General features: G+C 33.8%; 1 protein-coding gene across 5 annotated transcripts in view; it reads left to right on the top strand.

Moving 5' to 3' along the window:
- Window positions 1-12,279, top strand: part of CACNA2D1 (calcium voltage-gated channel auxiliary subunit alpha2delta 1) — a 526,916-nt gene that overhangs the window by 488,297 nt on the left and 26,340 nt on the right. For 3 of the 5 annotated variants that reach the window (XR_005217008.1, XM_037836526.1, XM_037836525.1), the window contains exons 22-25: window positions 1,051-1,127; window positions 2,401-2,421; window positions 3,110-3,170; window positions 10,455-10,552. Coding sequence is in view for 4 of the 5 variants with exons in the window: in XM_037836526.1 (XP_037692454.1) it covers window positions 1,051-1,127; window positions 2,401-2,421; window positions 3,110-3,170; window positions 10,455-10,552 (257 nt within the window). In the remaining variant the exon portion in view is untranslated. The remainder of the gene's footprint in view (window positions 1-1,050; window positions 1,128-2,400; window positions 2,422-3,109; window positions 3,171-10,454; window positions 10,553-12,279) is intronic. The other 2 variants (XM_037836528.1, XM_037836527.1) reach the window with 1 other exon arrangement.

Raw genomic sequence — 12,279 nt, 5'->3', positions numbered from 1 at the left:
AAAGAATTACACATATACAGTTATGTTATTGGAAACTGCATAGTATTCTGAAATCTTGGAACAGTTATAATATCATATATTTTATTTACTGACAACTTCAAAATGAGTGAGATTACCTTCCTGGCAGCTTTTGATTTCAAGCAGTCATTAGGACAAGGTTTGATGACAGGCTTGTCTGACAGTCTCTGAGTCTAAAAAGTTCTAAATTTGGCTAAGGACTTGGATTGGAACTCTTCTCCAGTTTGAACACCTGCCATAAGTCTATAGTAGCCCCATGACTCTTGTCAACTACCAAATCAAGATGTATTTCCTGTCATGCCTAATAAGACTCTACCAAATAATATGGAATATCCACAGCAAACGAACTTAGAATTAATGCCCTCCTTAGTTATACTCTTGGGGAGAAACCAATGGGGCTGACCGGGCATTCTATATTAGTGCCATACGGGAATCTGCATTTGCCCACCAGCAGGCACTGTGAAACCTGCCTAAGGGTTACAGTTTTAGAACAATGAGTGTTTAATCCCTCAAGAGAGCGTATTTCAGATGATTTTATGTATTCTGTAATTGTAATAATAGTTCTTCCATTTGGAATTTTTAAGACTGCTTTACTCTATAAAACACTTTAACATAATATATAATGCAATAGTGAAGGGGTATCCATTTAGTAGGATATATCTATTTTGTTTAAACATACCTCATAGTGTTTTTCTATTTTTGTCAGCATTAAGATATTTTTAATATAATTTTCTGGAATCCAAGTAGGGACCCATGAATTTCCTCCTCAGTTAATTGATTTATGGGTGCATTTAGTAGCTTATTTTCCATGTCTCTTCTGATTCCCTACAATGAAGAGAGCTGGATGATATGGATGGCAAGACTGAAATACCCTATTTACTGAATGCTCTTTCTTGTCAAAGTAACATGTCTTTTCCTTCTCATGAGGAAGATCTTTGGATTTTCCATGAACCTGATGTGTCTTTTTTTTTTTTTTAAGTTATGTTTCATTTTTGTTTGTTTGTGTTTATGCTTCTCTTGTTTCTATTGCAGTTTGGCCTTGGTATTACCAACCTACAGTTTTTACTATATAAAAGCCAAAATAGAAGAGACAATAACTCAGGCCAGATGTAAGTACTGTGAAAGCAACTCCAGGGTCTAATTGTTATCTCCTAGTATCAGATGTTTAAATACGTCTGGATTTTGGAATACCCAAGGCTTATGCATTTTGGTAGGCGTTATTACCAAATCTACAGCAATGATTCTAACCCATTCCAAACATGCAAGGAACAAGAAATATTCTACGTGGATAGAATATGAGCAGGTACTCCAGTCTCCCTGGAAGTCCCCACCACCCCTCCCTGCCTTGCTATGTGCTCATAGAATCATTGCCGTGCCATGTCCCCTGTTGCTGTCCTTTTAAGGGTCTGCTAGCTGGCACATTTCACATGCTAGTTATTAACATAGTCTTTACCCGTGGCACTGTGCTAGTAAGGCTTTATCTTCTTTGTTTAGCATTTGGCATTTGGCAAGAATAATATTGTGCTTCACATCTTTTACTTTGAATAACTTAAATTGCACTGATCTTTGGTTTGGCAACTAATTTTTCTCTCATGTTTTTAAAAGTGCAATTTAATTGAATGCGTTCAGTAACTCAGATGGATTAGCTTTTGTTTTGTTTTTGTTTTGTTTTGTTTTACGCATCATTTGGAATGTGGAGTAATCCCTATATTTGGGCATATTTTCAAGTCATTGTTTGTTTTTATTTTGTTTTCCGTGACTAAATTTTGAAAAGTGAAATGACCATCATATCCTTTGCGCATCACTCAACCTAAAGTGTTTCTGTTAGGATAAAGTAAAAGTAATACCTATCTTTTACATCTAACCTTAAAGTAAAACCACAGTTTCTTCCATTTCCCTGTCGTTTCCTTTTTGCTCTCCCCAGTCCTGGCTTTCATAGTACATTGTGTACTTTAAACATTGATATTTCCACTTGCACTTGATAGATAGGTGTGATGGTCTTTTAACAATGAGCAATTTTGCATGATCTAGTATCTGCTAATAAGGGGATAACTCGTGGGCCTTTCATGGTTGGTAAATGCTTCTGTTTATAGGCTAACATCATTGATATTGCACCTGCATTAACCACTTTGCAAAACAGACCCTTGAAATAATCACAGTACATGAAGGGTACTCTAACAATAATGGACAGGGCATACTTTCCAGTCTCGTAAATACATGTCTTTTTTCCAGACTACAACTGTACATAAATGAACCTTTGATCTATGCACAATATTTTTATTCAAGAAAGTCATTGAATAAAATATTGTTTGTGACCCCTTTTACTTTACCCTCTTTTTTTTTTTTGTTTCCCTGCTTTCTCTTTCTGATGGATTTTCACAGCAAAAAAGGGAAAAATGAAGGGCAAGTATTTTATTGTTGCTCAATTTCTTTTTGTTTAGTACACTGATCTTTCTTCACTGATCTTTCCATTCCTACTGGATATGTTCCTCTGTGCTTCTCATTTGCTAGATTTTCCCCTTGATCACTCAAACCATAGCAGCAAAAGAGAGGAGGGTAACGAATGTGCTTGTGTTTTCATATGCAACCTGTTTCACATTCAAGTTCTTTCTTCCATTTAAATATTTTACATTTTTTATCCTTCCACTTGCTAATGCATACCAACTATGAAGAACATTGCTAATTCGCTAAATGCATCAATGGGTTTATTAAAATCATTTTATTTACCATCATATTGGTAAACTAAAATATTGGCTTTTTTAAATAAAATACTCCTGAAACATGCAGATGTAACATGGTTATAAATCTGTTTTTTAGTCATATCTTGATTATGGTAGGGTCAGTAAATGGGAAAATCAGATACAGCAAAGTTCTATGTTAAATTATGTTTAAATTAAATTATGATTCATGTTATGAAAGCTAAAACTGATTTTATAATATTGTGAAGCATTGAGGACCTTTGTTTTCATTGATGTTTCTATTTTAGGGTGTAAAGTAGTCTGTTTTTAATTTTTTTATTAAATACTGTTTCTAAAATCTTGAGACGTATAGTCTGTATCGCTTATCTAATCCTGAAACATTATCTTTGCAGATTCAGAAACCTTGAAGCCAGATAATTTTGAAGAATCTGGCTACACATTCATAGCACCAAGGTTGGTTTTCTTTTCTTTTTTGTCTTTTTGTATACCTTGTATGGATGGCTAGGCCTTCAAAAACAGTTCTGACTGCTGTGTGTTAATTTAATGCCGTATTATGAGACCAGAGAGAACAATAAATAAAAATTGAAATGAAATTCTGTTCATTTATTCATTTACTTATTCAAATTTACTGAGCAACTACCATATGCTAAGCAATGTGCTGACAATGATGAATAAGATGGATATAAGGCTTTGCTCTTGTGGAACTGACAGTGTATCTAACAACATGGAGAAGTGTTTATTTGCATTTGTGAATGTGCATGCACACATACACACACGGCTAGAATATTTTGCTTCATAATTGATTTTTTTTTAATACTTTAAAATAACTTTCTGGGAAAACATATTTTTAAAGTGGCATTTGCCTCCATAATTTTTATGACGTGTATTCTTTTTCCTCCCACTCAATTTTATTTCTCTCTCATATAATCCCTTCTCTTTGTCCTCAGTACACATCTTTTATCCGTGTCTCTATTGTCTTCTTACTCTTTTCAATGATCTAAAAGCTAATTTTATTTTCATTTCTATCCTCAGTTTTTGACTCCCCACTGCCTGGCAGACACCCTTGGTATTCAAATCAATATAATTCCTATACTTACATTATAGGCCAAACTATTGAAGAAAATAGATTCAAAAGCTTGTATTATTACTTTTTTTACATTTTATACCTCTACAATAAAGGGCCATAAAAATTGGTCTGAGATGCTCTTTCATTTTATTTCTGCATAAGAATTTCTGAATTTCTAGTTCTACATGAAAATAGGTAATATAGATATAACTTAGAGAAATCTCTGTTAATAAAGTCTGTTTATGTCCTTTTGAGTGACTCTGCCTTTGAGAAGCTTTTCCTGTTTGAATTTCCTTCAGTGTTTGACACTGCCACTCCACATTCTCTTGCTTGGTGGCTCACCATTCTGATTTTCTCCTTCCTGGTTGCTCATTCACAGCCTCCTCTGTGAGTTTTGTTTCTTCTGCTGGTCCATGAGGGTACTACAAAGGGTGCTAGACTAGGCTCACTTCTCTTCTTAATCTGAGTTTGCATGGATAACACCAGCCACTCATCTCCCTGCTCCCTGCCTCCAGTTTAGGGTGATGACTCCCAAGTCTACAAAATGGCCCTAATGTCTAGAAACATAGACAAATAGACATAATAGGTGGTTTGTTGACATTACATTACAATATAGGCTCAAATAATGTATCTATTCTACACTTTTCCTACTCTACATATTCCAATATGAGAGCTTCATGTCCTATAGAAAGCTAACAGGAATTCTTTTCAATGTGCTTCAAATTCAGTATCTCCTAAATATTTGTCCTCTTTGGAAAACTCTTCTTCCTGTGTTAACTCAGTAAAGATAGTATCATCCTAACAACTGTCCATCCTTGAAACCTGTTAGTTGTCCTTGACTGTCATCTTTCCCTTATCCGTAAATTGTATTCAGTCACTAAGTCCTGACAATTCCATCTCATAAGTATTAGGTGTATCTGTCTGACTCTGATGCCTTAGTCCAAGGCACTGCCTTCTTTCACCTAAACTATTACAACTGCCTCCTAATTGATTTTCCTACCTCCCGTATTTCCCCCTTATTTAACAATCCTTTCTCCATTCCATATCTCGAGAGAGTTTCTAAAATGAGAATAAAATCTGCTAAACACTAACCAGTGAATGGCTCTATATCGCTTTCACAATAATCCATACTTCATACTGTAGCTTCCAAATGCTCTTGTCACCTGGTCCCAGTTCATCATATTGGTCCATCATGGTCTAAATCAGGAGCCATCAAACTTGTAGTCCACAGACTGGCTGCCTTTTTGTACATAAAGATTTATTGGAGCACAGTCATGCTCATTTGTTCATATATTTTCTACGGCTGCTATCGCACTAAAATGCCAAAATTGTTACGGAGACCTTGTGTACCACAGAGCCTAAATCATTTACTATCTGGCCCTTTAACAAGATGTTTGTCCACCCCTATTTTAAGTTAATAGAATATTGAACTTTTCTCAGTTCCTAAATGCTCAGTTTTCTTTTTGTTTTTGTTTTTTCCTTCCCTCTTTTCTATTTCAAACTACACACATACACCCTCATCCCATCCCAACCTCCTTGATCTGGAAGTTTCCATCTACATTTTCACTGGATTGGGCATCCTTCCTGCCTGCTTCCATAGAGTCCTGTATTTCCCCTATCATAGCACTAGCCTCATTTCATTTTATTTATATTCCCCAGTAAAGCCAGGACTGCATCTATGTGATTCCATCAATATCAAATCTGCTACTTGGTACATGGTAGGTGCTGAATAAATATTTGATGACTGGAGAATCTATAAATATAAGAATAATATTTTAACGTGATTTTATCAGTAAAAATACCTGTGTTCATTAGCACTTTTCCAACACAAGTAACTTTTGGGCAAATTAAATCTACTAAAACCAAGTTTAGCTAGAAGAGAGAATTTTAAGGACACAGTGGTATCCCACAGATTGCAAAAGCAGTAATATTGACATAACAAAAATGTATGAAGTGATTGGAACTAGGCCTGCTATGTTGTCGGGACTCTCTCAGCATCTCTGGTCTGTTTTTTTTGTTTTTTGTTTGTTTGTTTGTTTGTTTTTCCCTAGGCAGCTGGTTCACTCATCTCTCCCAATTATTAAATAAAAGACCATGCAGACTGGCTTACTCACCTTTTTCATAAGACAAGATGGAAAATATGCTAAAAGTCCAGGCACCTACAGAAAGGATAAATCCACCTCCAATTCTCAGTTCATAGGCATTGGACTCTGTTTAGTCTAGGAAAGCTGAGAGTATAAACTTTTTCTGAAGCCTGAGTCAAAGTCTCCATCAGTATGGCTGACTGGAAGACTGGAATTCACCTGTATGTTTAGGAAAGAAGCAGCTACCATAGAAGGGAGGAAATAATGGTAGCTCAGGGGACAAATCAATGAGTGCCCACCTCAATTAATGTGTGCTAAGTCTTTCATATGTATGTTTATATTTACTGCTCAAAGCAACTGTACAATTATCTAATAGTATTATCCCCATTTTGAAGATTAGGAAATAGTTTTAAAGATGTTAAATAAGATGGAATATGAACAAATTTCTTTTCTATTCCAAGGTATAAGTAGGTACATTGAATATGTAAATACTAAGGGATCTCAAAAGAACACTCAGTAAATCTGAGTAAAGTGTTATGTAGGGAAGGCTTCTTGGAAAAGTGAGTAAATATGTATTCACGAGAGTAGTGAAAAATACAGTGATAGAAAATTGGGATAAAGAGAAAACCAGAAAGAGGAGAGAGATATTTATTTGGCATAGGATAACAGCAGTGAGAGAGAGAGAGAGAGAAAGAGAGAGGGAGACCCTGTTATGAAAGAGAAACAGTGTAGCAAGCTCTGGAGCCAGACTATCTGCCTCAGCTTCCCACACCTTCGATGTTATGGCAACTTTACTCAAATTCTCTGCCTTAGTTTCTTTACTTCTAATATGATAACGCCTTGATTTAAAAATAAAGTTTTTATTCATTTTAAATGAGATAATACATCCAAAGTATTAGTTCTTGGTATGATATAAGCTCTAAATAACGTTAGTTATGATTATTACTATTAACAGTTGTAGTAGTACATAATAGAAGGGGGAGGAGAGGGGAGTATTATTTCACAAAAGGTGTTAAAAAGAAATTGGGTGTTAAAAGACTTTAAAGAAGAAAGCTTGCAAATTTTAGAAAGAGAACCATTTTTGTGAATTCCTAAATAAGTTAAGCCATTTGATACTGATTCATGATCCATTTTTATAGTGAATTTCCTTAAATTTTAAACTACTAAAAGTAGTTAAAATGCTGAGATTCCTGCCTTTAACGGGTGTACAGCAGTAGGGATGAAGTCTTAAAATATGGATTAATTTTGCCACCTTCAAATAATATGAAATGAGAGAGGCACTTGAAATATAATGAGTTAGATTGAAAAAGAAGTAACAATATGTGATAGCCTGTAGGGAAATGCTAATTTGTCAGGTATGACCTACGTAAGTTTGTCAAGTAGAATGAGAACAAACACACTTTTAGTGTTCTGGAAATAAATAACTTGCTGAATTTCTGGTACCAGAGGTCTGTTATTTTCAAACCTTTTAAGCTGCAAAGCCCTTTTGATCAGAAACACAAGACCAGAAGAGACTTTAGATTGAAGGTTCTGGATGAGTTTTCAACAAACAGAATTTTTTTTTTCAACAGATTGAAATTGGAGTTGTTCTTTCAAGACTTTTAAATCTTCTAAAGATTTCTCCAGCTTGCTGCTTTGCTTTCTTTGAGGCATTCTTCTCCTGAAAGAGATAAACTAATGTTCACGGTTAATACAATTGATCTCTTTTAGAGAAACCATGCCTCTTAGAAAGTGCACCAGCTGTTCTCCCTACGTGTCCTGAGGGAGAGCTTCTGAGCAGTTCTGGCAGCCGCCACCATTGCCCTGCCACCCACTGTCATGGGTGGTTCTTTTGGGAATGCACCTAGAAATAGTATTATCTTGAGTTTTCAACTGTTAGCCTCACGGGAAACCAACATTGATGCTCTCTCTCTCTGGGCACACATTCACATGTCTCAAATATTTCAATCAGCCCTTGTTCCTTACTGCCATGGTACAGGCACAGAACTCTACATGGTACATGACTTTCTGTTGCCCTGAATCATTCTTTTTACCAGAATTCATTCAACCATCATTCACAACATTCAGCATTTTCTCACATTTCCATTGTTTAAATCATTTCTACTTTTGTTTCTGTTCTAATCCAACAACTCTTCTGACTGATAGTTTCAACACTTTCACTGCTTTCACCCTTAGTAAATAGAAAGTAAGTGATATCCTGAGATCCGTTCAAAATTGAGTACAAACCCAGCCAGCAAGGATAAAAACAACATGATAACATCATCTAAATTGATTGCTCCCAACTAAAAGCCATCTATTGGTAGAGGTCAAAGTTGATTGGCCTGGAGCTCCCAGGCAATGCAAATCCAAAGAGTGAAATTTCAAAGCCCTATGAATGGTTGAAATATTCCTAATTAGAGGTCTGAAGACCTGCCTCTCCTCTTAACTTGGCCATTTGTTTATCAGGTGCATTTGGGTAAATCTTTTTACATCTTTGAATCTCAGTTTCCTCACCTTTAAAATGTAAAATATCCTCTGATAATTTAGGATTAAATGAACAAAGAGAATTTATTAGTGCTTTTTAAATAATAAAGTGGTATTCCCAAAATGATTCTCTTAATAATTATGTGCAAAACTTTATTTGGTCCTAAAATCTTGCCATCAGCTTCTAATTCTGTGTGATCATAAAGTTTTCAGGGAACTGAGAAGTTTTGTTTTTTAAGTTCTAACATTCCATTCCTCTCTACTCACTGATGCTTTGTGTTTAGGTAAGCGCCACTGGGTCTGAAAGTGTTTCCTATGTAATTACATTTTGTCTTGAATATTTGATTGTTCAATCTCTTGGTTTACCAACCTAGTTATTGTAATTGTGAGCTCTTATATTTATGCTGTCTTATGTTTATTCTGCATTTCCAAAACACCATGGACCACAGTTGATCTGCAGTGATCTGCAGAACTCTGTAGTTTCCAGGGACCCTTGCAGGATCCACAGGATTGAAGCTGCTTTCCTATCAAGTTAGACACTGCTTGTCTTTTTCATTGTGTTGACATTTGCACTGACAGTACAAAAGCAATGGTAGGCTGTTACCTTAGTACAAACCAAGGTAGTGACTCCAAACTTTACAGGTAGCCATTGTATTTTGCACTTCCTGAAGGTAGGAAGTCAGTTTAACTTAAAATAACCTTGATTGAAGCAATGACAAATTATTAATTTTATTGAAGCTCTACCCTTGAGAACTTGTCTTTTTAATATTCTGTGTGATGAAAGTGGAAGCATGCATAAAGCACTTGTACTTCATAAACAGGGTAACATAGCTATCTCAAACAAAAGTAATTGTGTGATTGAGTCTAGAGCTGAACGGGCTGCTTTTTGCTTTTTTTTTCGTGAAAGATCACTTTTACTTGAAATAATGAATGAAAAATGAGCTATGGTTATTCAGACTTGTATATTTGGCAGACATTTTCTTGAAAAGGAATTGAGTCTTTTATTTTAAAGAAAACAACTAAAATTGTTGCCAATGACAAAATCTGAACTTTCAAACAAAAATAAGAATTTTAGGAAACTTGTTTCCATGACTGTGAGCATAAGAGCTTCCCAATACCTAAAGACTCGTCTAATGAAATCAGTGCTAATATTAATGAATGTGATTCTTCAATATTGAATAATGATATGTGTCATCATTTGGAATATTCTCATAACTCATATTTTTCAAATGAACAGCGTTTGATGTTATAAAATCATCCACTCAAAGTATAAGATGGAGTATTGAATTTTAATGTAACAGAGTGCAAAAAGTTCACTGATAATTGTTTCAGGTTCCATATTACAACAAATCATTAAAAACTACAAATAATCAGGTTTCAGTGTGTTACCAAAAAAGAATAGCCACAATTATTTCAAAAAACTATCAAAATCATCCTATTTTCTCACTATGTATCTGTGTGAGCACATATGTACCAAAAAAAATATTCTGAAACTGAATGTAGAAGCATATCTGTCTTCTATTAAGTCAGGCATTAAAGAGATTTGCAAATTTGTAAAATAATGCCAGTCTTCTCACAAAATTTTTTTGTTTTTTGTTTTTGAAAACATAGTAATTTCTCATTAAATTACGTTATTTATGTTAACATGTAATGACTATTACTGATATGTAAGATAAATAAATAAATATTTTTAATTTCTCAATCTTAGTTTCTATATTGTAAATATTGCTCAACATAACCCACTTAAACTAAAGCTCTTTGGAGGTCCTCAGTAATTTTGAGAAGTATAAAGTGGTCTTGAAATAAAAAAGATGAGAGCCACTCTTATAGGATATAACTGATAATCATGTAGTACAAATAACAAAAGCAATATTTATTGAGCACCTACCATCCAGAGGATGAGTGCTTAATATACATTATCTATCCTCATCACCATTTACTGGCAAAGTGTTATTTCACCTCAGAAATGAGGAAATAGAGGTAACAAGAAGTTAACAGCTTGCAAAGTCATACGGATAGTAAAAAAGAGGATAAAGTCAATGTTTTCATTACCCTGACTACCCTGTAGATTTTTTTTTAAGTTTTTATTTTTGTACCTAATATCTTAAAATATATTTTTTCCAGAGATTACTGCAATGATCTTAAGATATCGGATAATAACACTGAATTTCTTTTAAATTTCAATGAGTTTATTGATAGAAAAACTCCGAACAACCCGTCATGTAAGTATACACTTATTTGCAAATATTGTTTCAATGTGGTTATAGCCAAAGTGGTCAAATCTTGGTTCAGAATTTTTTGTTGGTGTGTCAGTTTCTTTGTTTATGTTATAAACTTCTACTGGTAAAATCTAACCATTAGACCCAGAGTTTTACTTATTATAGACACTTCATTTGCTTCTGTAATTTCCCATTTTATGAAGTCAATCAAGTTGGAATAGAAACCAAATTTCAGTAACCATTTTTAAACCATTATTTTTGCTTTTCAGAGGCATTTGTGGCATTCATACTTTGAGGCTTTGTGAAGATTTATAGATTCTCAGCTTTTAACACATTTAAAAATCTTAACTTTTTTTCCTTAAAAATTACCTGTTTACTATAAAAATACTAACAGGAAAAATAATGTGGTGTGAATGAGTACTACAAGAGGAAAACCAACTGCATGGCAAAAATTAACATAGTAAACGTAAATTGAAAAAAAAAAGCACAAAGAATTGACTTTTTTCTTCCCTTTCTCTTCCATTTCTCTTCTTCCTACTTCTCTCTCCATTTTCTCCTTCTTCTTCCTTTTCTTTTAATTATTTCCATCTCTATCAGGAAGGGTTAAACAAAAGCACTTTATCAGTTAAAAATTTTTTATAAAAATCCTCTTCCCAAAGCTGGTTCTCAAACTTGAAGTTATCCCCTCCAAGAAGAAATAACTTTCCCAGGCATAAATTAGCTAGTAGCTTCAAAGAGCCACTCTGAAAACCTAAGTATTCCTTCAATTTGATGAAAGATTATATGACACTCCCACACTCCTTGCAAAGGAGATAAGTTTGTCATAAATGTAATAAATCTTAGAATACCACGAACATCGGAATCATTCTTTTCTTTCACTGCCTTTAGGTCCTAGGGATGTATGAATATGTTTAAGCAAAATACTTTTAGTATAATGGTGCAAATACATATACTGTTGTTGTTTGTTCATCACTTTCTTCCTTAATTTCACCTCGCCTTTAATCTGCCATCTGCCTCCCCTACTTTGCAATAGAAGGTGCTTGAGGTGATTATACAACCTTTTTATAATGGTTTAAAGCTAATAGCTATAAAATAATTTGTATTTTGATCTGTGTTATATATTATAGATTTTTCACAATGGTTTTTTGCCTTCAGTTTTCAAATAAAACATAAAATTAAATTTAAAAGTAGTTATCAGTGATTAAAATCTTAACTGTGGTCCAAATAGATTTTCAAAGGAGTATAGTCAAGTTTATTTTGCTTTATAAAAATTCATAACCCACTAGAGAAATTAGAATTCTCGCCTAATGTTTAAATTGAATTAACCTACCTAAATGTTTATGTTATAGAGTGATTGTCTTCTTCATACCCTCCTTTATTCTTGAACCAATATATAAATGAGATTGTGTCTATGTGTATGTATAAAATGGTAAAGCTCAAAACTAATACTAATAATCCCTTTATATATTGTATGTAATCAGCTGCAGGTGATATGTTTCAAGACATATTTTAGTCTTCGAACATGATGAAAACATGAACAAAAATATTAAATTACTTGCAATGTTGATTTATATTACAAAATAGAATAATGGTCTCATTTATTTTTATTTGTTTTACCTAAAAGAATTTGAGAGAATTAAAATATGTCACTCACTTTCCAAATGGCTATTTAAAAAGTGATTCCATTTCTAAAATAATATCATAAAAATTAGACTTCCTAGAATTAATTG

Source organism: Choloepus didactylus, chromosome 5, assembly GCF_015220235.1.
Source record: "Choloepus didactylus isolate mChoDid1 chromosome 5, mChoDid1.pri, whole genome shotgun sequence".
Lineage (NCBI taxonomy): Eukaryota > Metazoa > Chordata > Mammalia > Pilosa > Megalonychidae > Choloepus > Choloepus didactylus.
This window is presented reverse-complemented; position numbering and strand designations above follow the sequence as displayed.